The sequence below is a fragment of the Falco biarmicus genome, chromosome 7, assembly GCF_023638135.1.
Source record: "Falco biarmicus isolate bFalBia1 chromosome 7, bFalBia1.pri, whole genome shotgun sequence".
In the NCBI taxonomy this organism is placed as follows: domain Eukaryota; kingdom Metazoa; phylum Chordata; class Aves; order Falconiformes; family Falconidae; genus Falco; species Falco biarmicus.
The window spans coordinates 24989304-25011233 of NC_079294.1; the positions used below are offsets into that span (position 1 = coordinate 24989304).

At 43.8% G+C, this 21930-nt stretch overlaps 1 protein-coding gene across 7 annotated transcripts in view; it reads left to right on the forward strand.

Moving 5' to 3' along the window:
- PRR5L (proline rich 5 like) overlaps positions 1-21930 on the forward strand; it is a 44526-nt gene that overhangs the window by 12014 nt on the left and 10582 nt on the right. For all 7 annotated transcript variants that reach the window (XM_056347215.1, XM_056347217.1, XM_056347218.1 and 4 more), the window contains 5 exons: positions 396-669; positions 2054-2134; positions 5570-5618; positions 17497-17554; positions 20440-20531. In XM_056347215.1, the coding sequence (XP_056203190.1) occupies positions 500-669; positions 2054-2134; positions 5570-5618; positions 17497-17554; positions 20440-20531 (450 nt within the window). In that variant the 5' untranslated portion in view covers positions 396-499. The remainder of the gene's footprint in view (positions 1-395; positions 670-2053; positions 2135-5569; positions 5619-17496; positions 17555-20439; positions 20532-21930) is intronic.

Here is a 21930-nt window from a genome sequence, read left to right on the forward strand (position 1 = left end):
AGGCTGAATGGTTAACTGTATTTAAAGGTATTTGTAAAGGGTTTTTTGTAAAGTAATTTGTAAACTCTGGCAGAAGAGTTTAGGCACCATGTTCATCTCTGCTAATTGAAATCAAGAGACCATGGTTGTATTTCTGGCTGGCTGAGTTGGGTCATTATTTAAGGGGCAAGATGGGAAAGGGGGATGCTGTTTAAGAACTCTCCAAGATTTGCCCAAATTTGCTGTTAGTGGGATAGGATATTTTCATCCCTCCTTTCTCTGTCTTGCTATATTCCTTTCTTTTTGCTTTGCAGGACTGCTTCAGTTTCTTTGACATCTTGCAATGCATGTCCATGTTGCAGCCTGACACTGTGGGAAACTGCTAGTCCAAGGCTGACTCTTTGCTCTTGCTGCAGGTTGAGTCCTTGGGTGTGAAGAATTGCTGACATCACTGAGATTAACACTTGGACCTTCAAGAGAAGAGGCTTTCTGACAGCCTTGCGTCACTCCACCTGACCCTATGACTGGAGGGTTCACCATAGCTCCATCCGTTGCTCTCCAGTTCCACAAGATGGGTTCGTTCAGAAGGCCCCGACCTCGCTTCATGAGCTCCCCCGTCCTCAGTGACCTGCCACGGTTCCAGGCTGCCCGGCAGGCTCTGCAGCTCAGCTCTAACTCTGCCTGGAACAGGTGAGCAGGACCCACCTGGGCTGAACTCTCGCCTTGCAGCAGCCCTGTGATAAGAATCCTGCGTGTCTTATCTTTGTGCTTCAGACCATTTACAGCTAAGCTTGTCTGTTTATAAGCATGCATGGATTTTTGGCATGCCCAAGCTTTGCCAGCATTGAAAGCCTTCATAGAGGTGAAAAAATTAGACCTACTAGTGTTCAACCTTGCTTTTGGCCAGGTTTGTTCAGAAGTACTGTCTTGAAGTAAAACAGAATTGCTCTTTGTTAATAGTTACATCTTTTAAGAACCATTTAGGAAAACACATTCCTACTATGGTAATAAAGACCAGTTTCTTAATGCACGACAGGCATTTATTTGCATATTATGCAGCTTTTACCACAGTCAAGTTCCTCCGGCAACTGCTAAGCTTGTGGCTTCCACCAGCATTTCCTATTGACAGCCGAATCCTGTCTGCTGTGTGTGTCACGCAGCAATGGCAACTGGAACAACAAGGTGTAGGGTGAAGAGTGAGAAATCCTAATCTGATCTGTTGCCAAAAGTGGGTGTTTCTACTTTCTCTTCTGCTACTATGCACCAGCTCTGTGCTCTGCAGACCCCCCTCTCTTGCTGACCTAGCTCAGCATATTAATGTTGCACAAAAGCGGCCCAGCAAAAACATGGCAGTTTTGTGCAGGATGGTGAGCTGAGTTCTCTGAAGCGTGCGAATGCCTTAACTGGACCACAGAAAGGAAAGCCTGTTAAGGGAATGATGACTCCTCTTGTTAGCCATGGCAAGACATGCTAAAGCATCTTTACACCGTCGCTTTGACTTCCTCTGTGCTGGTGAGAGAAGTATGAGTTGGAGGATGATCCAACAGCACTTTACAAGCATTAACAGGGCTTAAAGCTGGGTCTCTGTGAGGTGATGCTGGCTGCAGAATGCTTTCCAGCACAGCCAGGGTCCTGCCAGATGCTACAAATTGGGTGGCTCCTGCTAGCATCACTGGATAATGCAATGTGATGTGTTTGGCAGGTATTGCCAAAAATTTATGTCTCCTCAAAGTAACTAGCCTGCAGCATGCAGCAGAGATCCCCTAAACAGCTCTGTTAAAAAGAAATATCTGGTATGAATGTGTTCTTTGTGAACGATGTCTCTGTAACAACGTTCCCTTGCTTACTCTAGGCACAACTTGAGGTTGGTTCTCCTGTCTTCTTTGAGGATGTAGGTAAATATGAGTGATGATTTCCAGGGGAGAAAGAATGGAAGTATTTAAGTGCAATTAACCTCTCTATCCCATTATGACCACTCGGTTTTTGGCAGCTAGCTCACATTGTGCTCAGTGTTAAATCATACTGGTGGCTGTTATTTATGGATGTTGTACTGTCTCACTTCTTTTTTTGGCAGTGTTCAAACAGCTGTGATAAATGTGTTCAAAGGGGGAGGCTTGCAGAACAATGAGCTTTACAGCCTCAATGAAAATATCAGGTAGGTTGCTGAAATGTGTGAAAAGGGTTTTTTGCTGCTGCTTGTTAGGTGTTTGCTTGTTTTTGCTCCCCTACAGAACCACAGTTAGAGGATATCGGTGGGTAGAGCAGGGACTGGACCAAATTTAGGCACAGCTTTGGGGTTTCAGGCTAATTTATTTTTTTGCTGTTGGGTGGAGTGAATAGCATGGGACGCTTCAATAGCATTTCTCTGACTTGTGTGGATGGTGTAGCTTTGACAAGGACAGGATGTGTATCGACTCGGATTGTAAGGATTTTGTCCCCTCCCAGGGAGTGTGCCTCTCCTGGCTGTTTTTTACACGTTTTTATCAGGGCATTCATGATGGTAGTAACATCTCTTTTCTGAACCGAAGCTTCTCAGAACCATCGAGTGTTTGAAATGAAAGCAAAACACAGCTTTTCATTTAAAAGCCTAATCTTCATTATGATAATTGCAGAGCAAGATCTGAAAATGCAATCCCTAAAGTTAAGAAAACCTAACATTTTCCAACGCTGACGCTACTGATGATTAAAAGTACTTTTTTTTTTTTTTTAAAGCAGGTTTCGTGATTATCTGTGGTCTCATTCTGATTATTTGGAAAGTTTGGTTAGCAATAGATAGGATTGTAGAGTAGATAAAGAACAATTTATTCTTGCCTTTGTGCCAAGTGCTGTTAAGAGGAGTATTGTCAGAGCTCATGGGTGTACTTCCTCCTCCCTCTTTCCCACTACATTTGCGTTCATTCATCAAGAATTCTGTCATATAGGTTGCTCCACTTTTCCTTTTATATACCTCCCCCCCGCCTCCATTTGCATTTCTCCTTAGCATCAGGATTCAAATGGCAATTTCGGCTAAGTATGTACTAAGCAGCAATCTAAACTACCCCTTTCCCTAATTTCAAAATAAATGCACTTTGCAAGGCACAAGGCTCTGTCCTACTTGGTCTGCTCCCAAAGCTGAAAGTTTAATATAATTCCTTTTGAGAGCTGAGTGAGGACAGCGTCTCATGCTTTCATGGTATTTTAGTGTGTTCAGGTCAGAAGTCCTCAAGTTATGTTTCAGTACTTGGAGCAGTCTTAATTCTCCATGGGATGAGTATTTCTGTACATGAAAAGAAAAACAAATGTTGTAAGACTTCAGAAATACCTTAACTCACAGCCTTTTGGCAGACCTGGGAACCAGCTTCGGGTTTTGTGACTCGTCTGCCAGGCTGTTGCCCACCATAGTTTGCCTTCCCAGTGCAAGTGGGTGCTCCTTCCCAGCCTCGTGGGGAGGCAGTGTGCTGCGCAGAGGAGCTGTGTTGCTTGGGCTTGACCCCGGTGGCAGGACCATACTCCCTTCCTGTGGGGTGCTGAAGTGGATCCAGGCTGTTGAGAGCTGGGTGAAGAACAGGAAATTCTTTGTGAGCTGTGTATGCTTTGTAAACAGCGCTGATGGTGGGAGGGGAAAGGTCCTCTTCCACGGACAGGCATTCCCAGGCAGTACTTGGAAGCACTCACCTTGAAATACATGATTAATGTTCCCGCAGGTGCCCTGAGCATTGGTTACATATCCAAAGGTCATTCTTTAAATAGCCCACTTTACCGTTCAAGTAGCTCAATAATGTCCCTCTAAGGAGCAAAGGACATGCATCTGCATGTATGTTTGTATGCACACCTGCAGCCTCGCACCTGTGACTCTTGATGTAGCTCGCAACACAATATTAGCTCTGTGTGTGTGTGAGGTGAATCTCTAGCTTGACACTGGGCAAAAAGCCAGACCTGTCAGACAGCCGACTCTTGTGTGCCATGAGGTCAAGCCGGTGGATTTTTCTGGTCTGTAGTTCTCCATTCAGCTCCTTGCTGGAAGTTATTAGATGCAGTGCTTTAAGTGCACAGCGCTTAGTTATTTGACAGTGGGAAACCCAGGAGACTTCTAAAGTAGGACAGTAATGACAGGACCAGGAGACAAGCAGGTGGCAACATTTTGCTCTGGATTGCTGCCACCAGGTTTTTATCTTGCTGTGATTTGGTATCATCTCACTGGATACTTTTTTTTTTTGGTTTTTTTTTTTTTTTTTTTTTTTTTTACTGCTCTGAAAGTCAGTTGTCACAGCAAGGAGGTGACCTGGCCATGATCAGGAGGAGCAGTAGGAGACTTCTCTCTTGGGTTCTCTCTAGGGTGCAAGTCTCTGGTAGCTGGGCTACCTGCTGTGGGCTTCTCAATCAGCTGCTGGAGAGCCCTGCAGATATTCTGCCAAAGCTGGTGGAAGAGTGTCTGGCAAATGGACCCCCAAAGATTTGTCTGGTTTATCCATCTCATAGAAATAGAAATGTGTTTTGAGATAGGCGGTCTGAATATAACCACTCAGACAGAGGAGTAAAGGCATGTTGGTGTGTGAATAAATGTAGAAGTGTTATGAAATGGTTTGGGAGGAAGGTTGCTGTCAAACTTAACTTTCAGCAAAGATTAGGAAAAGGTGGTGTAGTTTATTGGTAACAACATAGCCTGAGAACTGGATGGTCCTTAATAAAATGCCATTTTTGAGCACTGTTGATTATACTTCATGTTGGTGAAAAGCAGAACTCTTGGAACAGCAAAAAAAATTCAATGTTTCTCAGTGGAAAGTGTTAGGAACCTTTTAAATTTTAAGCAAAGTTTACTGCTACAGAATTTATGTTCACAGTCACTAAAAGTGCAAATGCACTGAAGTGTTGTGTGTTTTTAATGCTTCTTCTGATGTAAAACAATCCTGACTTTGGTATCAGAATTTTGAAATACAAATGTGTATTGGGATGTAAAACTTCTATAAGAGCCTGATTTTAAAATCCAGCAGTTTGTATCAGAAATTAACTTTAGAGTGGCTTCTGCCTGCATGTATTTAAAACACGTCTTGTTAAATTTCTAGAATTTCTTTCTTGAAAAATATGCCTTTTTTTTTTTATTTTTTATTAAGTGAGGTAGTCATGGGGAAGCTGCAGCTTCTGCTTATGTGTTTACTTCGTTGCTCTTCTCCTTATCCTCCTACCTTCTACTTCCAAGAGAAAAGGAAGTACAGCATTAGGGAGATATGCTATCTTCGGTGAAAATGAAAGGCATCTTTTTTTTAAACAAAAAGCAGGGAAAAATAGTGAATTTCAAACGAAGCCACTTTAAACTGTCTCCCCAACTTTCTGTGAATTCAGGAGGTGAACGGGTTTTTGCTTGTTCTAGCTGTATGGCTTATAAATAGAAGACTTCAGGGAAACTGTTTCATTCCTTCATGATTTGAGAATAGCCTCTGTAGACATTTGTAGAATATATACCTAAATGTAAAAGTAATCTAACTGTGGCCAAAATGACACATTCATACATACTCACGTGTCTTTGGTATGACTGGTAGTAAAGTGCGGATATACCTGTAAGAAATGACCAGCAATGGCTGTTATTTCATGGCTGCATTCCTTCTGTCTACAGACGGCTGCTGAAGAGTGAACTTGGATCCTTCATCACAGATTACTTTCAGGTATTACATGGTTTGCTTGCTTGCTTTTGAGGTTTGTTCTCTTCAGCTTTTTAGCCTATAAAAAATTAGGCCCCCTTATACATACATGTAGCCTCCGTGTTTCGTTTTTGTTTTGCTACAGAAGATGGAGGTACTGGACTTTTTTTAATGTGGGTTCATGTAGCCTTGGGAGTCATCATATTTATGGGCTTTGTGCTAAATTAAGTATAATCTTCCTTTGTGCTTAGGAAAGGCTGCTAGTAGCCTGCCAAGGTCAAGAAGGAATTCACTTGAACTTTATGAAAAGGTATCCCACCTTCTTTAAAGTTTTCTTTCACCCCTGTTTCTCTAGTATAGAGAATTCAGTAGTAGGTTTTCTGCAACATGGGCCAACAAAGGGGAAGAGAAAAGATAACAGCTGTCTGGTTTGGGCGGTGGGGGGCAGAGAAGGAAGTCCCTATCAGCAGGAAATCAACCTGGGTACTGTTCGCCTTTTAGTCCCACAAATACAAATGCAACCTGTGAAAAAGCAAAAGATGAAGGACGAAGGAAGACCTGATCAATCACAGTTGTGAATAAGTGTTAATTGCCTTCTATTGGTATGATACTGTCCAGACAGATGGAGGTTCAAATGTAACCACGTTAAAGTGTACTGGATGATTTTGAGAGAGCACTGATGGCTTTCAGTGTTCTAACTTGTTCAGTGTAGTGTTGAATAAAAAAAAAAAAAAAAAAAGAGGTAGCTGAAAACAAGGGGGTTTTCTTCCCTTTGAGTGAGAGGGAGAGAAAATTTCAGTACTTTCTGAAGCGGCTGACACTGCTGCGTACTGCGCTAACAGCTTAGAAAGGGGAAAAAGAAGAATAGTGTTGTTTCCTATCAGTATTCGATTACATGACTTAAAAAAAAAAAATACACTGTGCAATCAAGTGAGAAGCAAGCTCCAGCCCCAGGGGTAGTTGTGTTTCACTTCTTTAGACCCTCTCCTCACAAGTGGTTTACTGGAAAGAGTGGCTGCTGGCACCAAACGGCGGCATGTTTCCTAGGCTCTGAGTGTGTAACACTAAGTGCCTGGGTTAAGTGGAAATCTGCTACTGCTCCTGCTAATTTAAAAACAGGCAAATGTAAGTTTGCAACTAACACATGTGGCTAATTGAAATTTGAAAGGTCTTGATCAGGTGCCCAGGTACTACAGTGTTAGGCATGGGGTGTGAGGCTGGAATAAGCAGAAAATGTCCACAGGCAACTTCATGCACCTGTAAGCCTGAAGAAGCTGAGCACGGTCTTGCAGGGTGTGAGGTGCGGAGGTATGTCTGTTACCTGGTTTTGAAAAGTCAGAGTTTACTGAAAGAGGCCTGGGTGGGTTCCAGTGCTAAGGAAGACACAGCTGCATCGTGTCACTGTGCAGGAGGAGCTAACTACTGCTGGGGACTGGATGGCTCCCAGCACCGGGGCTGGATTTGTTCTTTTCCCCCAGACTGTAAACCTCGAGCCTGTCACAGTCATGCTGGGGCTAGTGGCATTAGCTGAGACTCCTTGGATCTCTTAGTAGTAGAGCTGACAACTGAAGAGACTGCTTAGACTACAGCCTGATTGCTGCTGGAGGATGGATATCTGTGTTGCATTCCTCTTGGCAAGCTGAGGGCATCTGATCTTGTCCTGAGAGAAGGCTCTGATCGCCAGCACTGTTCCCTGCCAAAGCAGGAGAAGCTGTGTGCTCTCACCCTAACGGCAGGACCATACTTCTTCAGCCGCAGACCATGATTGCAGTGTAGGTGCTCAGCACTGAGCTACTGCTGGGAGAGCGGTGGCCTTCGCCTCGGCGAGCGGGCAGTGGAAGGGCCTGGCAGCGATCATCGCTGGGTTTGTTTTCCTGTCAGTCTGTCTGTTCACACTTGTACGAATACCTCACTGTATATGTACTAGTTCACCTGCAATTGCTATTCTCCCACTGAAGCCAAAGGGACTCAAACTTAATTTCTGTAATTTCTTTTTTCCCCTCTCAATGTTGAAAGGAGTTACTTGGCATCCGTCAGACTTAGCCTGAAGTAAAGCTCTTGGTGCTGGCAAGCCATGAGACTAACATTGAGATAAGGGCTATTGTAAGAAATAAGCTTTTTTCCCTGCTGTGAGCTAAGATGCAGAATTATTTCTGATTCTAGACTCACAGCGCGTGGCAGTTGCCACTCCCTCCTTAATGTCTTTACTCAAAGATTCCTGTGTTGTGAAGTTGGGAAAGACTATTCATGTGCCAAAGAAGGGCTGACAACATTATTTCATTTGCCTGTGGGTACAGTTTCACTGCAGATGCCAGCTGATTTACAGCAGTACTGCTGCAACCTAAATGAGCAGAGTTGAATCAGGCTGCTGATTTGACTAGAAAGTAACCCTGAAAGAAAAAATAAAGTTTTCAACTACTTCCTTTGACTTGTGCTCATCTCCTCTGGTGTGGGTGAAGTAATGGGAGTGGGCCACCAGGATGGGGAGTGGAGAGGAAGTGCGTCTTCTGGCTGTAACTTCCTCCTCCGTTTGTTAAAGCCCACTGAAAAGCTATCCCAAGAACCAAGTTTACTGTTCTTTTAGATTGAAATGGACCCTAGAGGATCTGCTCTCAGGTGTAACCAGGCAGCTTTAAATGTCCTAGCAGCAATTAGAGCAACTAACTGGATCATGTAATATTTAGATGTGATAAATTTACTTAAAATTTTTCCATTTCTTATGCCACAGCAATTGTAATAGGAGCCAGTAAGATAGTATTTAAAATCACATTTTCCATTGTTTTAAGAGATCTGGCTCTTACATTAGGTATATTTTACACATATGCGCACAATTTTTCTAACCGCTGAATATTCAATACTAAAATAAAGCAGAACTTTTATAGTGAGACGAATCTACCTTTGCAATCAACTTGATTTGATTACTCACAAGTCCTTTTCACCAATGCTCATACAAATTACCACATTTAGCTCCTGGAGTTGCTGAAGGAATGTTTAGGAAATGGATGGGGTTTAGGCAGCTTTCCTCTGCTACCAGACTCTCATCATACCAGAATTACTGAGTCTGGTTTGTATTTGAAAGAGAAATGTAATTCCTGCAAGGGTTTCAGTGGGAATGGAGATGTTTCATTCTGCAGCAGATTCGTGTTTATAAATCCGCTGTTTTAGCAACCCTATTATATATGCAAGCCATCTCCTTGGATCAGCATCTGAGTGTAGATGCCAGATAGCCGGGATTCATAATATTTGCTGCAGATCTGCCTTAAAGCAAATATTCATACCCCAGGATTGCCAGTACTGACTTTGCGTGTGAACTGCTCCAATAGTTTCCTGCTGCTGAGAAGGGGCACTTTGTACCCACCCCTCTGCTCCATAACCCAGCAGGGCACCATCTGCTCTCACTGCTGGCTTAGCTCTCTGGTGATCAGCTGAACTGCAACAGGGAGGAATCCTATGACCATGAAAGGTGAGAGCCTGGGATTAGGAGGAACAGCGTGTATTGGTGACCAGGACTTCTCTGAGGCAGCTGTAAGGCTTTTCGGATAAGCTCCCTTTGTGCTGTCTGACCCTTGTGGTTGTGGAGAAACTTTTTGAAATATAAAAGGAGTGAGTGTTGATAAATTGATGCATTATCTTCCTGATTCTGCAAACAGCCTGAAACAAAACCTTTGGAAAGGATGAACTGCTTTGTTTCACTCTCTGGGGGCTTGTTAATCTTGAAACTCACAGGGGAAAATGGAAATGCTAGCTATTTCACATCTAACCGCTTTAGCAGAACTGCCCGGTTTATGCACATTAACTCCAAACTGTCTCCTCCCGAGGTGGAGAGACCCAATTCCTTGCCAGGCACTGTAACCTCTCCCAGCACCCATGGGCTGCAAATGCAGAAAGTCAGGTGCCCAGAGTTGTCATCTTTCCACTCTGTGGTCTGCTGCCTGTGCTGGCAGGGCTGGTAGGTGAGGGATGGCAAACGGGCTGTATTTAATGCAGTGAGAGCTTTGGTGTCTTAAAACCAGAAGTCAAGCTGTTGCAGTGCAGAGCTGTGGGAGGTGACAAGGAGTTAGTGACTCGGAGTCAGGCCCAGCTTTCTGTTTGTATGCAAAACCATAGAAACCACAATATGCAAATACCCGTGTTGCTGGGGTGTCCAGCAGAGTAAGAATAGCAAGATGATAATGGATAGCTGCAAAAGTAAGCAGCAGTGGTGATGAGGCATGCCCAGACCCAAGCCTCAATTGATTTTGCCCCCTCCCTTCAGAGCGGCCAGAACTGGGACGGTACACCTTGCTGTGGTCAGAGTCCCTCTCGCTGTAGGTAAGCTGGCTGTGCAAGGGGGCTGCGGTGGTGGGGGAGACATGCCCTCCTGCTGCTGCTGCGGCACTGTAAAACTTTTGCTTAAGTCCCTGGTGCATGTCTTTCTCGAACTCCAGCCTATCCGGCATCTCTCTTGATGCTTGCTCTCCGTTGAGAGGCTGCTTTGTAAAGCCATGCTACAGCTGAAAATGGTGCGTGTCCCTCTCTCCTGCTTAGCCAAAGAGAAAAACCTGGTGCATGTGACATTTCTCTCCTTGGTGCCAGGTTTCTATTTCTACCTGCTTCAGAGCAAGGCAAGGAAGTAGTTGTGTATGTTATTGGAGTGGTGGTTGTTGCTGGATGAAGGCAGCAGTAGCTCTTCTCTGGCCAAATGCCATCCCATGCCTGCTGCCAGGGGCTGCAGCAGCTCAGCTGCAGCACAGGGGGAAAGAATGGTCACTTGTGTGATTTGCAGAGCTCAGCTGTGTGTCTGCGATACTCTTTTGTGTCAAGCTGGTCTTTATTATTGTATTTCTTTCCTTGCTGGCTGGGAACCTCTGTTCATGCAGGTCTGCTGATTATTTCTGCTTCATCTGGCACTTTCTAGGACCGAGCTTTCATGGAGCAGCTCCAGAGATTCCATAGCAACTGCCCAGCTTCGTTATCATGGACAGGGTCACCCGGCAGCTCAGCCCCATTACTGTGAGCTGAGCAGAGGACCTAGCCCTGGGTGGCAGTGGCAGTGGGGACACCTGCTTCAGGCCCTGCGTGCACTGGCTTTGTAGACATGAGTGATTCACTTGAAATGGTGCGAGGTTGCTACCCCTTGAAGTGTAGCGTGGTGTGACATGCTGTGCCCTGGCTAAGCAGGGCTCCCACCTGGGGCGCTGACTCATCAGTGCAGAGCTGGTGGCCCGACCATGGGATTTTCCCGTAGCTGCTGCCTTGCTTGACACCTTGTGGTCTAGATCAAAGCGGTGCTGCCTACTCGGTCTGCCCAGTCTGCTCTCCTTATTACTCTCCCTGCCTCACTTGTTTTAAGTGAGCTTTCTTTTTTATCTGTTTTGAACAGATCTGTCTCTAGAAGAGGAATTTTAGGATGTTATTTCATATTTATCTTGCAATTTATTATCTATGTAGGATCAAAATGATCTCTCTTCTTCTGTCACTATCTCCCCTCTTTCTAGAGGAAGAAGAAAAGGACAGGGGGGATGTTCCAGGTGTGAGATGCTGCAGCTCACACAGATTTGCATTTTGTAAAACACTGCCAAGAAGTAGGTAGGTGTTTGTGTACAACTGGCAATAACTTTGTAGAAAATACTTGCCAAGTAACTTTGGGTGATGCTTTTTCCTCAAATTAACATCAGATTATCCAAGAAATAGTGTCTATGCACTTGTAGAGCCTGTAAAAATGTGGTTCAATACTAGAACACAAAGCCTCAGTTGCCTAGAAGAGAGTGCTGCGTTTAAGAAATGCTGTAATGTGTAGAAGAAAAAAGTTGGGTTTTTTTTCACCCAGAAAAATAGAGTCAATTATTTTGAGTTTTCTCTGGATTAGTTTATTCCTGTTCCAAGCTTACAAGCGTATGTTTCTGTTTGATGAGCTAGTATTGATTTGTTTATTCTAATCTGGCTTCTTAAAGGCATACTAGCCATGTTTGGCTTGGAAACTTAAAAGGAAACTGAAATTTGTCTGTGATTAAATGGATGTTCATGTCAACTTTTTTCCCCCCAAGAATAGTGGCTTATTAGGAATAGTAATATTTTCTTGATTAACAGGAGAATTCCTTTGTGTCTTGCTACACTGCAGAGACAAGGCTTTCAGATGAGATGTGAAGTCGCCTGTGATGGCTTGAGCCTCCTCGATGTTTTCTGTGGAGCTACTGCCAAAACTACTTAGCTGCTTTTCACCACCCTTCAACTTGCATGTAGCAAGCTGTGCTAGTGGTAGGGCTATCGCTCCAAAATTCTTCCTGTTGGTTCTGCCCAGAGGCTGTCACTGCGACCAGGCTGCTAGGAAAGTGCTCCTGACAGGCAACATCTCTATCTTTGGCAAGTCAGATGGATACGATTTTGCATGGCACGTAGTTGGAGCCTGCACAGGAAGGGCCTCCATGGTCCCTGTTGGGGATGGCCAGCTCCTGGCAAGGTAGAGGAGGGAGAAGGTGCCCATTACTGCTAGTTTGAGAGAGGAGCCCCAGCTGTTGTGCCTGGGACAGCTTCCACCTTCAGTCATTGTGCTGGGGGAACTGGAATTGTTTCTCTGGATGTGGATGGAGAAACTTGCCTCAGTTTCTCTAACAGGAGAGGAAGGGGAAAATATCTGTGCTGGGAAAAAGGAATTACCTGGAAAGTGCCTGTGCTTTACAGCATGGTGTGTGACTGCCTTCAGATTATTTTTTTTTGTTACCAACGATTTCAGCACAGCTTCCTTTGCAAGAGTAACAAACACACATGTATTGTGGGAGGGTTTCTGCTGAGGAAGAAGGAAAAGTGGTTTTTCTGGAGCTTTGAATACTGTCTGCCAAAACTGGGGCATTTGAAAACTTACTTAAGGCTTTGTCTTTGCTGCACTTGGTGGTGGTTTACCTGAAACAGCTATTGTGCTTTTCTGTGCTGAGAAAAGTAGGGGGGTTTCAACCTGCAAGATTTCACAAGCCCACTTCTATCTGCTGCAAAACATCTCTCCAAATTTCTCGACTGCATGTACATGCGGGGGGTTAACCTGGGGCTTTGTTTCTCTGCAGTGCATGCTTCAGCATAGCAAGAGTAAGGGCAGGATTGCAGCACCCACAATGAGCGTATAGCAGCTTGTGGTGTCCCAACAGCAGGGTGAGGACTTCACCCTGGGGATCCTGGGGAAGCTGATCTGGGGAGGGGAGGGAATAACTGCCTCCCCAAGTGCACAGTTCAGCTGTAATTGCAAAGAAATGGAAGGTGGCAGCTAAACTTTTTCAAATAAATGCACCCTTCAAACTCACTTGGTGTAAGTCTTCATCTGGTCTTACTTGCAAATAGAAGATTTATTTCTCCTCTTAGCTCTGTGCCTCTGTGTTGCCTCTGGCAACCAGGGATAAAGCAGTAAAATGAGACTTGCAATCTAGACAAGGTCTGATACAGACCTCCACTGCAGCTGCATTTATTAGATTGTATTTATTTGTCAGAAAACCCTGTAGGGTTTTTTAATGAAAATTTACCTGTCTGGCTTGATCTGAGGGGGTAATATTTGTATTGAATCTGTTCCTAAGCCTGTGACTTTAGCAGAAAAGACATAAGTAAAATGTCCAGATATTTTTAAGATGAGGAGAAGAGAAATGAAGTGTAGTTTTTTTTTTTTTTTAATTATTTTTTCCTTTTTCAGTAAGTCTCTCTTCCACAGGAAAAGGGAAAATTTGAGAGGGTAATTGCAACATCTGCAGGAACTGTATGGAGCTAAGTTGTTTTTTTTTTTTTTCTTCTTTTTTTTAAGAAACCTTAAGAATGAGATGATGCAATCTATTTAGCATATGGAATTACTGATAATGCATTCATGAGAGCATTATAAATTCTTTACTACACGGTAACGATTGATATATCTGTTTTTATAGATAGAACTGTGCTGCTCATGAAGGTGTACAAATGCATATTTTTCTGCTGACATAGCTGTAAAACACAAAAAAATATCTCTGAAAGTAGAAAGCATTGTTAATACTAACCTACAAGCAAAGTAACTGGAAAATTGTATCCACAGTGCTTACGAAGATTCTGTAAGTTGAAACGTAATGTTTTTGCACAGATAGAGAAGGAATTTCTATTTCTTGAGAAGAACACAAGAAAATAAGTGTGACACCCTCATATATACGTGTGTGTATACAGTTTTTTATTCTATAGTAATTAAAAATGGCACAGCATTAAAGACCAGCTGTAAATTTTCCCTGCAATATATGAGAGGTAATTACCTTGAACGATAGGTTGAAAAATAAAGGATTATAGAGGTACTTCATTAATAAATTGAAAGCAATTGGAAGGGTAAAAGTGCAATATCACTTCAAACATTATCTTATTGTTCAGGAAGAAAAAGATTTACAGCGTAAGTGGGTTTCACTCCTCCCCCCCCAATTTTTTCCTTTCTAGATTTTTCTCCCTCCTTTTCCACATTGTTTTTTCCTGGAAAGTCTGTTGTTGTTGTCGTTGTTGTCCAGTGCCTGACATGTGCAGTCACTTATTTGTATTTCTGCTAGAGAATCTTTGCAAAATAGCCACCTTCCATTAGCTGATCACGTTTGGAAATGCTGAACATTTTTTTTCATTGTGTGAACTTATTTATCCAACTTGCTAATTGCTGTTATCATAGCCCAGGTGAAAAGTATCTCCCAGACACATTCCCTTTGCAGCTTACTCATCCTTTGGCAGCCCTGTTCCTCCTGTGCTCTGCTGGGAACTTTGGCTTTCTCTTCGTCTCAATCCTAACGCTCACCCCGGCGGAGGAGTGAACCCTAGACAAAGGCCCCCCAGCCATTAAAAAATTCTCACTGACAAGTTCCCTTTGCTCCCTGCAGCCCTTTGTCACGTTGGTGACAATAAAATCAGAAAACAGGCTTCTGCAGGAAGGGGGCGGAATTCCATAGCACAAAAAACTGCAGAAGGTGGTGGACCTTTTTTTTTTTTTTCAGAATCAAGGTATGGCTTTTTGGCTAAAACTGAGTAAGCTGTTATAAGCAGGGTGAGATATCACAGGTCATGGAGGTGGCGTGAGCTGCCAGACCCTCGGTGGTGCATGTGCCGCTGGAGGTCCCTCCATGCCTGCTAACCTGTGTGGGCAGCAGTGTCGTGGAAGGAGTCAGCACAGACCAAAACATACCCTCCTCAACTGACAGCCATGCACTCTGTGAAGCCTAAAAGCAGCTGCTTTGTTGTCTGCAGTATTGCCAGAGAGCTCTGCTTTTTACCTGTTGGCATCCACAGCTTTTCAGCTGCAGTGAGTGAGAGTCATGTCATGTCTGTGAGCGGGTTCAGAAGGTCACAGGCAAAAGTGCTTTGAGCTCTTGTCTCCACATGGTCACCTGTGTGTGGAATAGCAATTTTAGCACCTCTGACAAACAGGACTGTTCAAGTCAGATCTGATTCCTGTGCTGAAATTACTAGGATTGGTTGAGTATTGAAATTTGTTTAGAGCTTGACTATACTGCATGGATAGGATTGCTTTTGCACTCTGCTAGAGCTAGTAAGGGTCAAAGTTTTGTGACTTGGATGGGCGGTTCAAATAATACAGTTTCATTCCACATGTTGCTCCTAAAATGCTGTGGGGTTTTTGTGTAACTAATTTAAAAAGAACATAAATTCTACATTATTTTGGGAATAAGGCCATACCAAATATTTTTGGGGTTGAATTCTGAAACAAAGCCAAAGCCACCTGCTAGCATGGGCAAATTACCTTGATTACAAGTATGACCAATAATTATTTTTCCCTTGTATGCACTACACTATATTTAACTGTTATTGCTACTAACAGAACTTACCACTGATTAATTGGTTGGCCATTAGCCTCCTTATGTCATGACTGAATTCTGAATACAGATTAGGGGATGCAGGTTGGGTTGGTTTTTTTTTTTAAAGAGATATCTCAAAAATACTTACATCTGGTGCATTTGAGACAAGTAAGCCATTGTAGCAAAACATGAGTTAACGTTTTAATGTGAAGTAGCCATGAGATGGGACAACAGCCAAGGAAAGGTACCCATTTCCTCTCTGTGGTATAACACCACACTTCTTTCACACTATGAAGAAGACAATGCCCATACAGTCTTGTCTTGACTTAAGACAAAACTTTTCACAGAAGTTCCCCCTACTACCCATAGCATGTGAGGTGACTGGTGAGCTTGTATGGCTTGTTCTTTCTTCCAGGCCCTTTTTGCTGAAATCTTGACAAAGATGCAAGTGGAAAATTTTCTCTCTGATATTGCACTGGCGCCCAGACCCAGGGGGTCTCAGAGCTCACCTTGCACGAGATGAGATTCGAAAGGAAAAGGAGTTTCTTGAATTCAGCCCCTGATTTTATTACTTGCAGTGTTTTCCTACCTGCCAGCTTTTTGAATATAAATTCTCCACCAGGGAAATGCATCCAGAGGTGTTTGCTTACTGATAGGATGTATGGTGGTCTCTTAAATCCCTTAGCCTCTCTCTACTTGGAGTCTGTCTGATTACATACTATTTAGGGAAAAGCCCTTCCTTTTCTACACATTTAAGTGATGTCTGATGCTAGCAAGCAGGATTTTCAAGTCACAAGCTTTTCTTTTATTCTGGGAATGAAGTACAAGCGGAGGATGTCACAGAGCAACACTTCCTCCTTTTTATTCCTTTCCACAGTACCCCGGTGTAATATTGCTTCTTGTGGGGAGGATGCGGAGGTGTGCTGCTCTCTTTGCTTGGGGTGGCATACATGGTTACCTGCTTGAGTGTGTCACAAATGAACCAGCCTGGTATATGGTTACAGGAGGAAGGTATATCATCCAGAGCAGCAGCGCAAGGGCAGGTGTGCAGTACAGCAGCTCATCAGGAGGCCCGGGTAGTTGTCCAGGCACTGAGGTAATGGCAGTGTCCACTGACAGTGAAAAAAGATGTTCCTTGTTCCTCAGCTGGTGAAAGGTTGAGAGGTGCATGTTTGACCTGGTTACCCATTAAAAACAAAACTTGAAGGATGAACATGAGAGCAGGAGAGGTCTCTGAATATTGTGCACTACCCTGATACTGAATCCTTTCAAAGGGACAGAAGGCTTTATTCTCTGTCAAAATAATCTCTGTGGTAGGACTGAACCTTTTAGGATGCAATGATAGCGTGTTTTGTGGTGATAGCAGCTCCTTTCTCTGGGATTCTCAAAGCTTTTCAGAATAACTGATTCACCTAGTGCTGTTGGGAGAACAAAAATGTAGGTGTCATTTTTGCACCATTCTTATGTTTGGGGAAATGGGAACAGAAAGCGTATCAGATATTCAGATGTCTGCAAACAGGCACATAGATATCTTGATCAGTCTGGTCTCTGTGACAGTTCAGTTTATCTAGAAAGACTAGCTCCTGTCACTGCTTCTGCCGCTTGGGACTGAATACTGAGATGATCTAACTGCTCAGTATAGCAAAAAAAAGCCTCATAGAAAAATAATAGGTAGGAATAGAGAAGTAAGTGTCAAGGGAGCTGAACTGGCTTACCATACAGTCGGGCAAGTACTGAACTAGAGCAAAGGAGGAAGAGAGTGGGACACTTTGATCATTTGGCCCTTTGATCACCTCCATCATGTGACTGAGGGTATAGCTTATGTAGCTGTACTCTTCTGTTGAGAACCATTTTGTTTTCTTGACTCCTTCCTTCACCCAGGACAGATCTTTTCTTCCCACTTCTGGCAAGTGTTTCAACTATCTGCCGTGTTCTCATGTCTGGCTGAACAAGAGGGGGTTACTGAATGTAGAACACTCACAGTAAGACCAGGACTGGTGGTGGTGCTGGGAGAAAGTGCTACGATATGACTAATCTTTAGATAACTGCATGCAAAGCAGATAACATCTGAAAAAGATTTATTCTTCCATGTTTATTTTAAATCTCAGAAAAGGCAAATGCATGTCTCTCTTCTCTCTTGACAGAACCAGCTCCTTGCGAAAGGTTTGCTGTTTATAGAGGAGAAGGTTAAGCTGTGTGAAGGCAAGTATTATAAGAAACCTGTTGTGGAAGGGAGTTGTGCTTTGATGTTTGGTCAAACAAGATGATCCCCATGTCTGCAAAGCATACAGTCCTTTCTGTTATTGTCTTAGGGTATCATATAAGCTCTCAGGAGCCAGGATGCACTGCAGCCTTTCTAAGGCTTAAGAGCTGGTGGGCTGTTTGTATAGCCATGTAGCTGCAACACTCCCACTAGTCACGTTTTCATAGCAAAAGCAGTTGCAAGACTGCTAAGATCTGCCTTCTGCCTTTTATTTCTCAATGTGATTTGCAGCTCAATGTAATCACGATTTTGGTTACTGTGTCATGCTTTTGAGAGCTGAACTAATAGGCTTTGTGTAAATTTAGAGAAAAAAACAGTCACTTGGGTGGGAATTAAATCCTTCAAGAAAGAAGCTGATCGCACATGAAGTTCTGTTCAAACCACTGGGGTACAGATGCTTGCCCCCACAGAGCCTGTGGACAAAGACCAGTGTGGCGCAGCCACTCTGTGTTGGATGTGTGGGGAGTTAGTCACGTATATTAACAGTTGCTCAAGCAGAGCAAGCTCTCTAGAGCACATGTCTTTATTCAAAGCTAGGCTGCTGTTTGATTTGACCCAGTTTTGTAGCCTGTTAGGGAAGATCCCTTGCTAATCACCAGCGTGCTGTATCTGGGTCATTAAATGCCAATAGACACTTACAGTCTTGCATCATTGTTGGTGCTGGGTTCCTCTGCACCATTCTTCACCAAGTGGCTTCTCCATCCCGCCAGCAGGCTGCAGGACTCAGACCCTAAAGGAGCTGTGCAGTTGCCAGCCTCCTGCTTGGTGCGTGCTTCTTCAGCACTGGCCCTGTGAGGAAGGGAAAGAAGGCAGATTCATGCATTTTCCCGAATGTGGGTACCTGCCCTGCCACTGCCAGCTTTTCAGAATGAGTGCTGTGCAGCTTGTTGTAGGTTTTATTTTCTGTGTCCATCAAAAACTATTCCAGTATCTGTTTTACCGTTATGAAAATTGAGTTCCAGTCTGTAGTAAGCTGAGAGCTGCCAGGGAGCAGTTTGTAGCTGCTCAAGTAGTTTGGGTAAGATGAAGTTTCCCAAGCAGACAGCAGAAACCCTCTTCCTATGCCTAATTTTTTTATCTGTAAAGTGACACTGGAGCCACTTCGCCCATGCAGGCTGGCATCTCTGCAGGAGATGACTCATGGGCACCTTTCTTTCATAATGTGTGAGCTTATTGCAGATCTTGTGGTCACAGCAGGAACGTCTTGTACACACTCCTCAGTTAGCTCCATCTTCCTGGAAAATTTCTGCTGTCCTAGTACTCAGAGATGGAATAATGTTCTTGCTGCATTGCATGACAATGTTTTATTGTGTCTGTTTTTCAGATCACAGCTTTTTATTTTCACATGATTTTCCTTTATACAGTCTGTCAGAATCTCTTTCAATGCCTGTTCAAACCATTCCTCCTTTCCATTCAGAAGGAGTTCTCCATGACATTTCATTCTGACTCTGCACACCAAAGCATTGCAGTCCTGGGGAGGAGGCAGAGGAGGGAAAAATTTAAACATTCAATTAGTCTGTTTCCTGTTGCCTTTTTCACTTGCATTTGGCAGTTTCTGATAATGGGTAGCTGTGATAGGGGTGTTGGGTTGGTGCTTCTCTGCTTGCAGTTCCAGTTTTGAAGCCGGTGTCATACCTGACACAGTGACCTCTCTGAACCCTCCTGCAGTCGTCGGTGGGCTCTGCCTGAAAGGAGATGTCTGCAGGACCTGGTCCTGCTAGCTCTCTGCTCTCTGGCTCTGTCCTAAGCAGCATAACCAATGGGCAAGCCCAGTGAAAACCTGTGTGGAAATCTCCAGAGGGGAAAAGTACTTCAGAAGACAGTGATAAGGCTCCTTTGCATTGCAATTTTACCTGCATTCCAGTTCCTCATGTAGGGCTTTCAATCACCTTGAGGCTTAGCCTTCAAAGCTGTCTTGAGCTTCTTCTGGGGTATGTTATTAAAAACTTGAAAAAAACATAGCAAACCTTTGGCCTTTGGGATGGGAAAAATTTCCAAAAAAACCTTGAAGGCTTTGGGCCCAAATGCTGAGGAGCACGCAGCTCTAAGTCAAGCCTATGAGTATTATTTTAAATGTCTATTCAAATGACTATGTTCAGTAAAGCATTTTTTGGTAATAATAGGCTTTTGACCACAGTTGTATTTATGTTATGGGAATCATGAGTTGCACAACTTAGTCTGCCTTAATTTTAAATACCCACCTACATTTGAGGATGTTTGTTCAAGCTGGAGTCATATGAGGGGTAGCCACAAGTAGGTTTCATTCCAGAACCTTCCTAAGTGCCACGTTTTAGAGGAGCATGGTGGCTTTGTGGCTGGTCAGGACCCTGACTGCTGTGTCTGTTCTTGGGAATTGGGGGATGCTAGAGGGGTCTCAGCTCTTGTAAATGGTCTCCCTGACTCAGTCGCTGCAGAACGGTTGATGTTGGCTGTGACCTGCTGGTTTTCAGATTCAGCTGCTGATGTGCAGCCATGCTCCCACACTAGTTGAGCACGCTAACTGTGGGCTGTGAGTTTACACAATCCTTTGCTGTGGAGTTAAAGCCTCTGGTTGGAGAGGGGCTTCACTCTTCTGTTGGAATTGGTCTCATGTTTTGCACAATGCTGTCTTCTTTGCATTAAGCAACACAGCAGTTTATGGTCACAGCCTTGTGTCTCTATCAGACTGAAGCTTGGCTAAGCAATGTCCAGTTTTGGATGGAAACTGTAAATGTGAAGGGTGGGTTTGTATCTTACTTAGGGAATTACACAGTAGTGGGAAAATTCAACTTGATTTTAGTGTCCCTGTTGCTAAAGCTCTTGCTCCTAATCTCTGTTTTCATAGGTGAGGATCGCATTGAAGTCCTGTCTGAAATCTGGGATCACTATTTTACAGAGACTCTTCCTACACTCCAGGCAATATTCTACCCAGTCCAGGTAATCTTAATTATGATTCAGTCTTCAATCAGGTGAGGCAATGTAACTGCAGTGTCTGCCAATGGCACGTGGAAACTTCTCTTCTGTTCCAGCAGTACTGTTTGGGCAGCGGCCAAACAGGTCTCAAAACCTTTAAACTAAATCTGGGAGGAAGGAGAGCCTGTCCGAGTCAGCATTAACTGTGTAAGAAGGACTGCTAAAATCTACTGGGCAAGCACAGTATAATTTATTCCCATTTCTCTGCCCTCTGTGCTTAGCTAAGCTTGAACACTGAAACTGTTGGGCTGTACCTTGTCTAGACTGAAGCTTTGGGCCGTTTGTATTTATAGTTATTCCATTTTTAAGTACCTGGGACTGTTGGTGCAGATGACAATGTTGGCAGCTTGTCTTCAGAGGGACAAATCTGAAGACCAGATCAGGAGCAAATGTGTTTAACTCACCCTAACTATGTTTGGAGGGCTTATGTCCCAGTTGCGCCTCTGGAAAATCCACTCTTGGGTTTTTTTATGCTTTAATAAGGGGACAAGAAAATCTATGAGTAGAAGATGAATGAACAACTTTAAGGCCTGTTTACACAGGGGATTTTGAAAGCTGGGTATCCTATCAGAAGTGTTGAGCTGTATCATTTTTTAATGTAATTTTAGTTAGTTTCCGTACAAGCAGTCTAATTACCTCCCCAGCCTATTTTCATCTTCTCTTCCATCAGAGAAAAATAAAAATGTACTTCATGAGGAGACTGACGTTCTTGGAAACGCTAGCCTCCTCCTCTTGACTTTTGCCTCTTCCACAAGACAGACTTTCCAGAGCCTTCTAAAATTATTTTTCCTTTGTATCATGTGAAAGGCAGCAGGTAAAGCTTAAAGGTTGATGTGCTGCTTTTGACTGGGGTAGAATTAATTTTCTTTACAGTAGCTAGTATAGGGTTAAGTTTTTGATTTGTGCTGGAAATAGTGTTGATAATTCAGGGATAATTTTGTTACTGCTGAGCAGGGCGTACACAGAGCTGAGGCCTTTTCTGCTCCCCACCCCACTGGCAAGCAGGCTGGGGGTGCACAAGGAGCTGGGAAGGGAACACAGCTGGGACAGCTGACCCCAACTGACCAGAGGGATATTCTATACCGTATGGTGTCATGCCCAGCGTATAGAGCTGTGGGAAGAAGGAAGGGGGGGATGTTCGGAGTTATTGCATTTGCTTTCCCAGGGAACCGTTAGATGTGATGGAACTCTGCTTTCCTAGAGGTGGCTGAACACCTGCCTGCCATGGGAAGTGGTGAATGAATTCCTTGGTTTTGCTTTGCTTGCATGCATGGCTTTTGCTTTACCTATTAGACTGTCTTTATCTCAACCCACAAGTTTTCTCACTTTTCTGATTCTCTCCCCCATCCCTCTGTACGGGAGT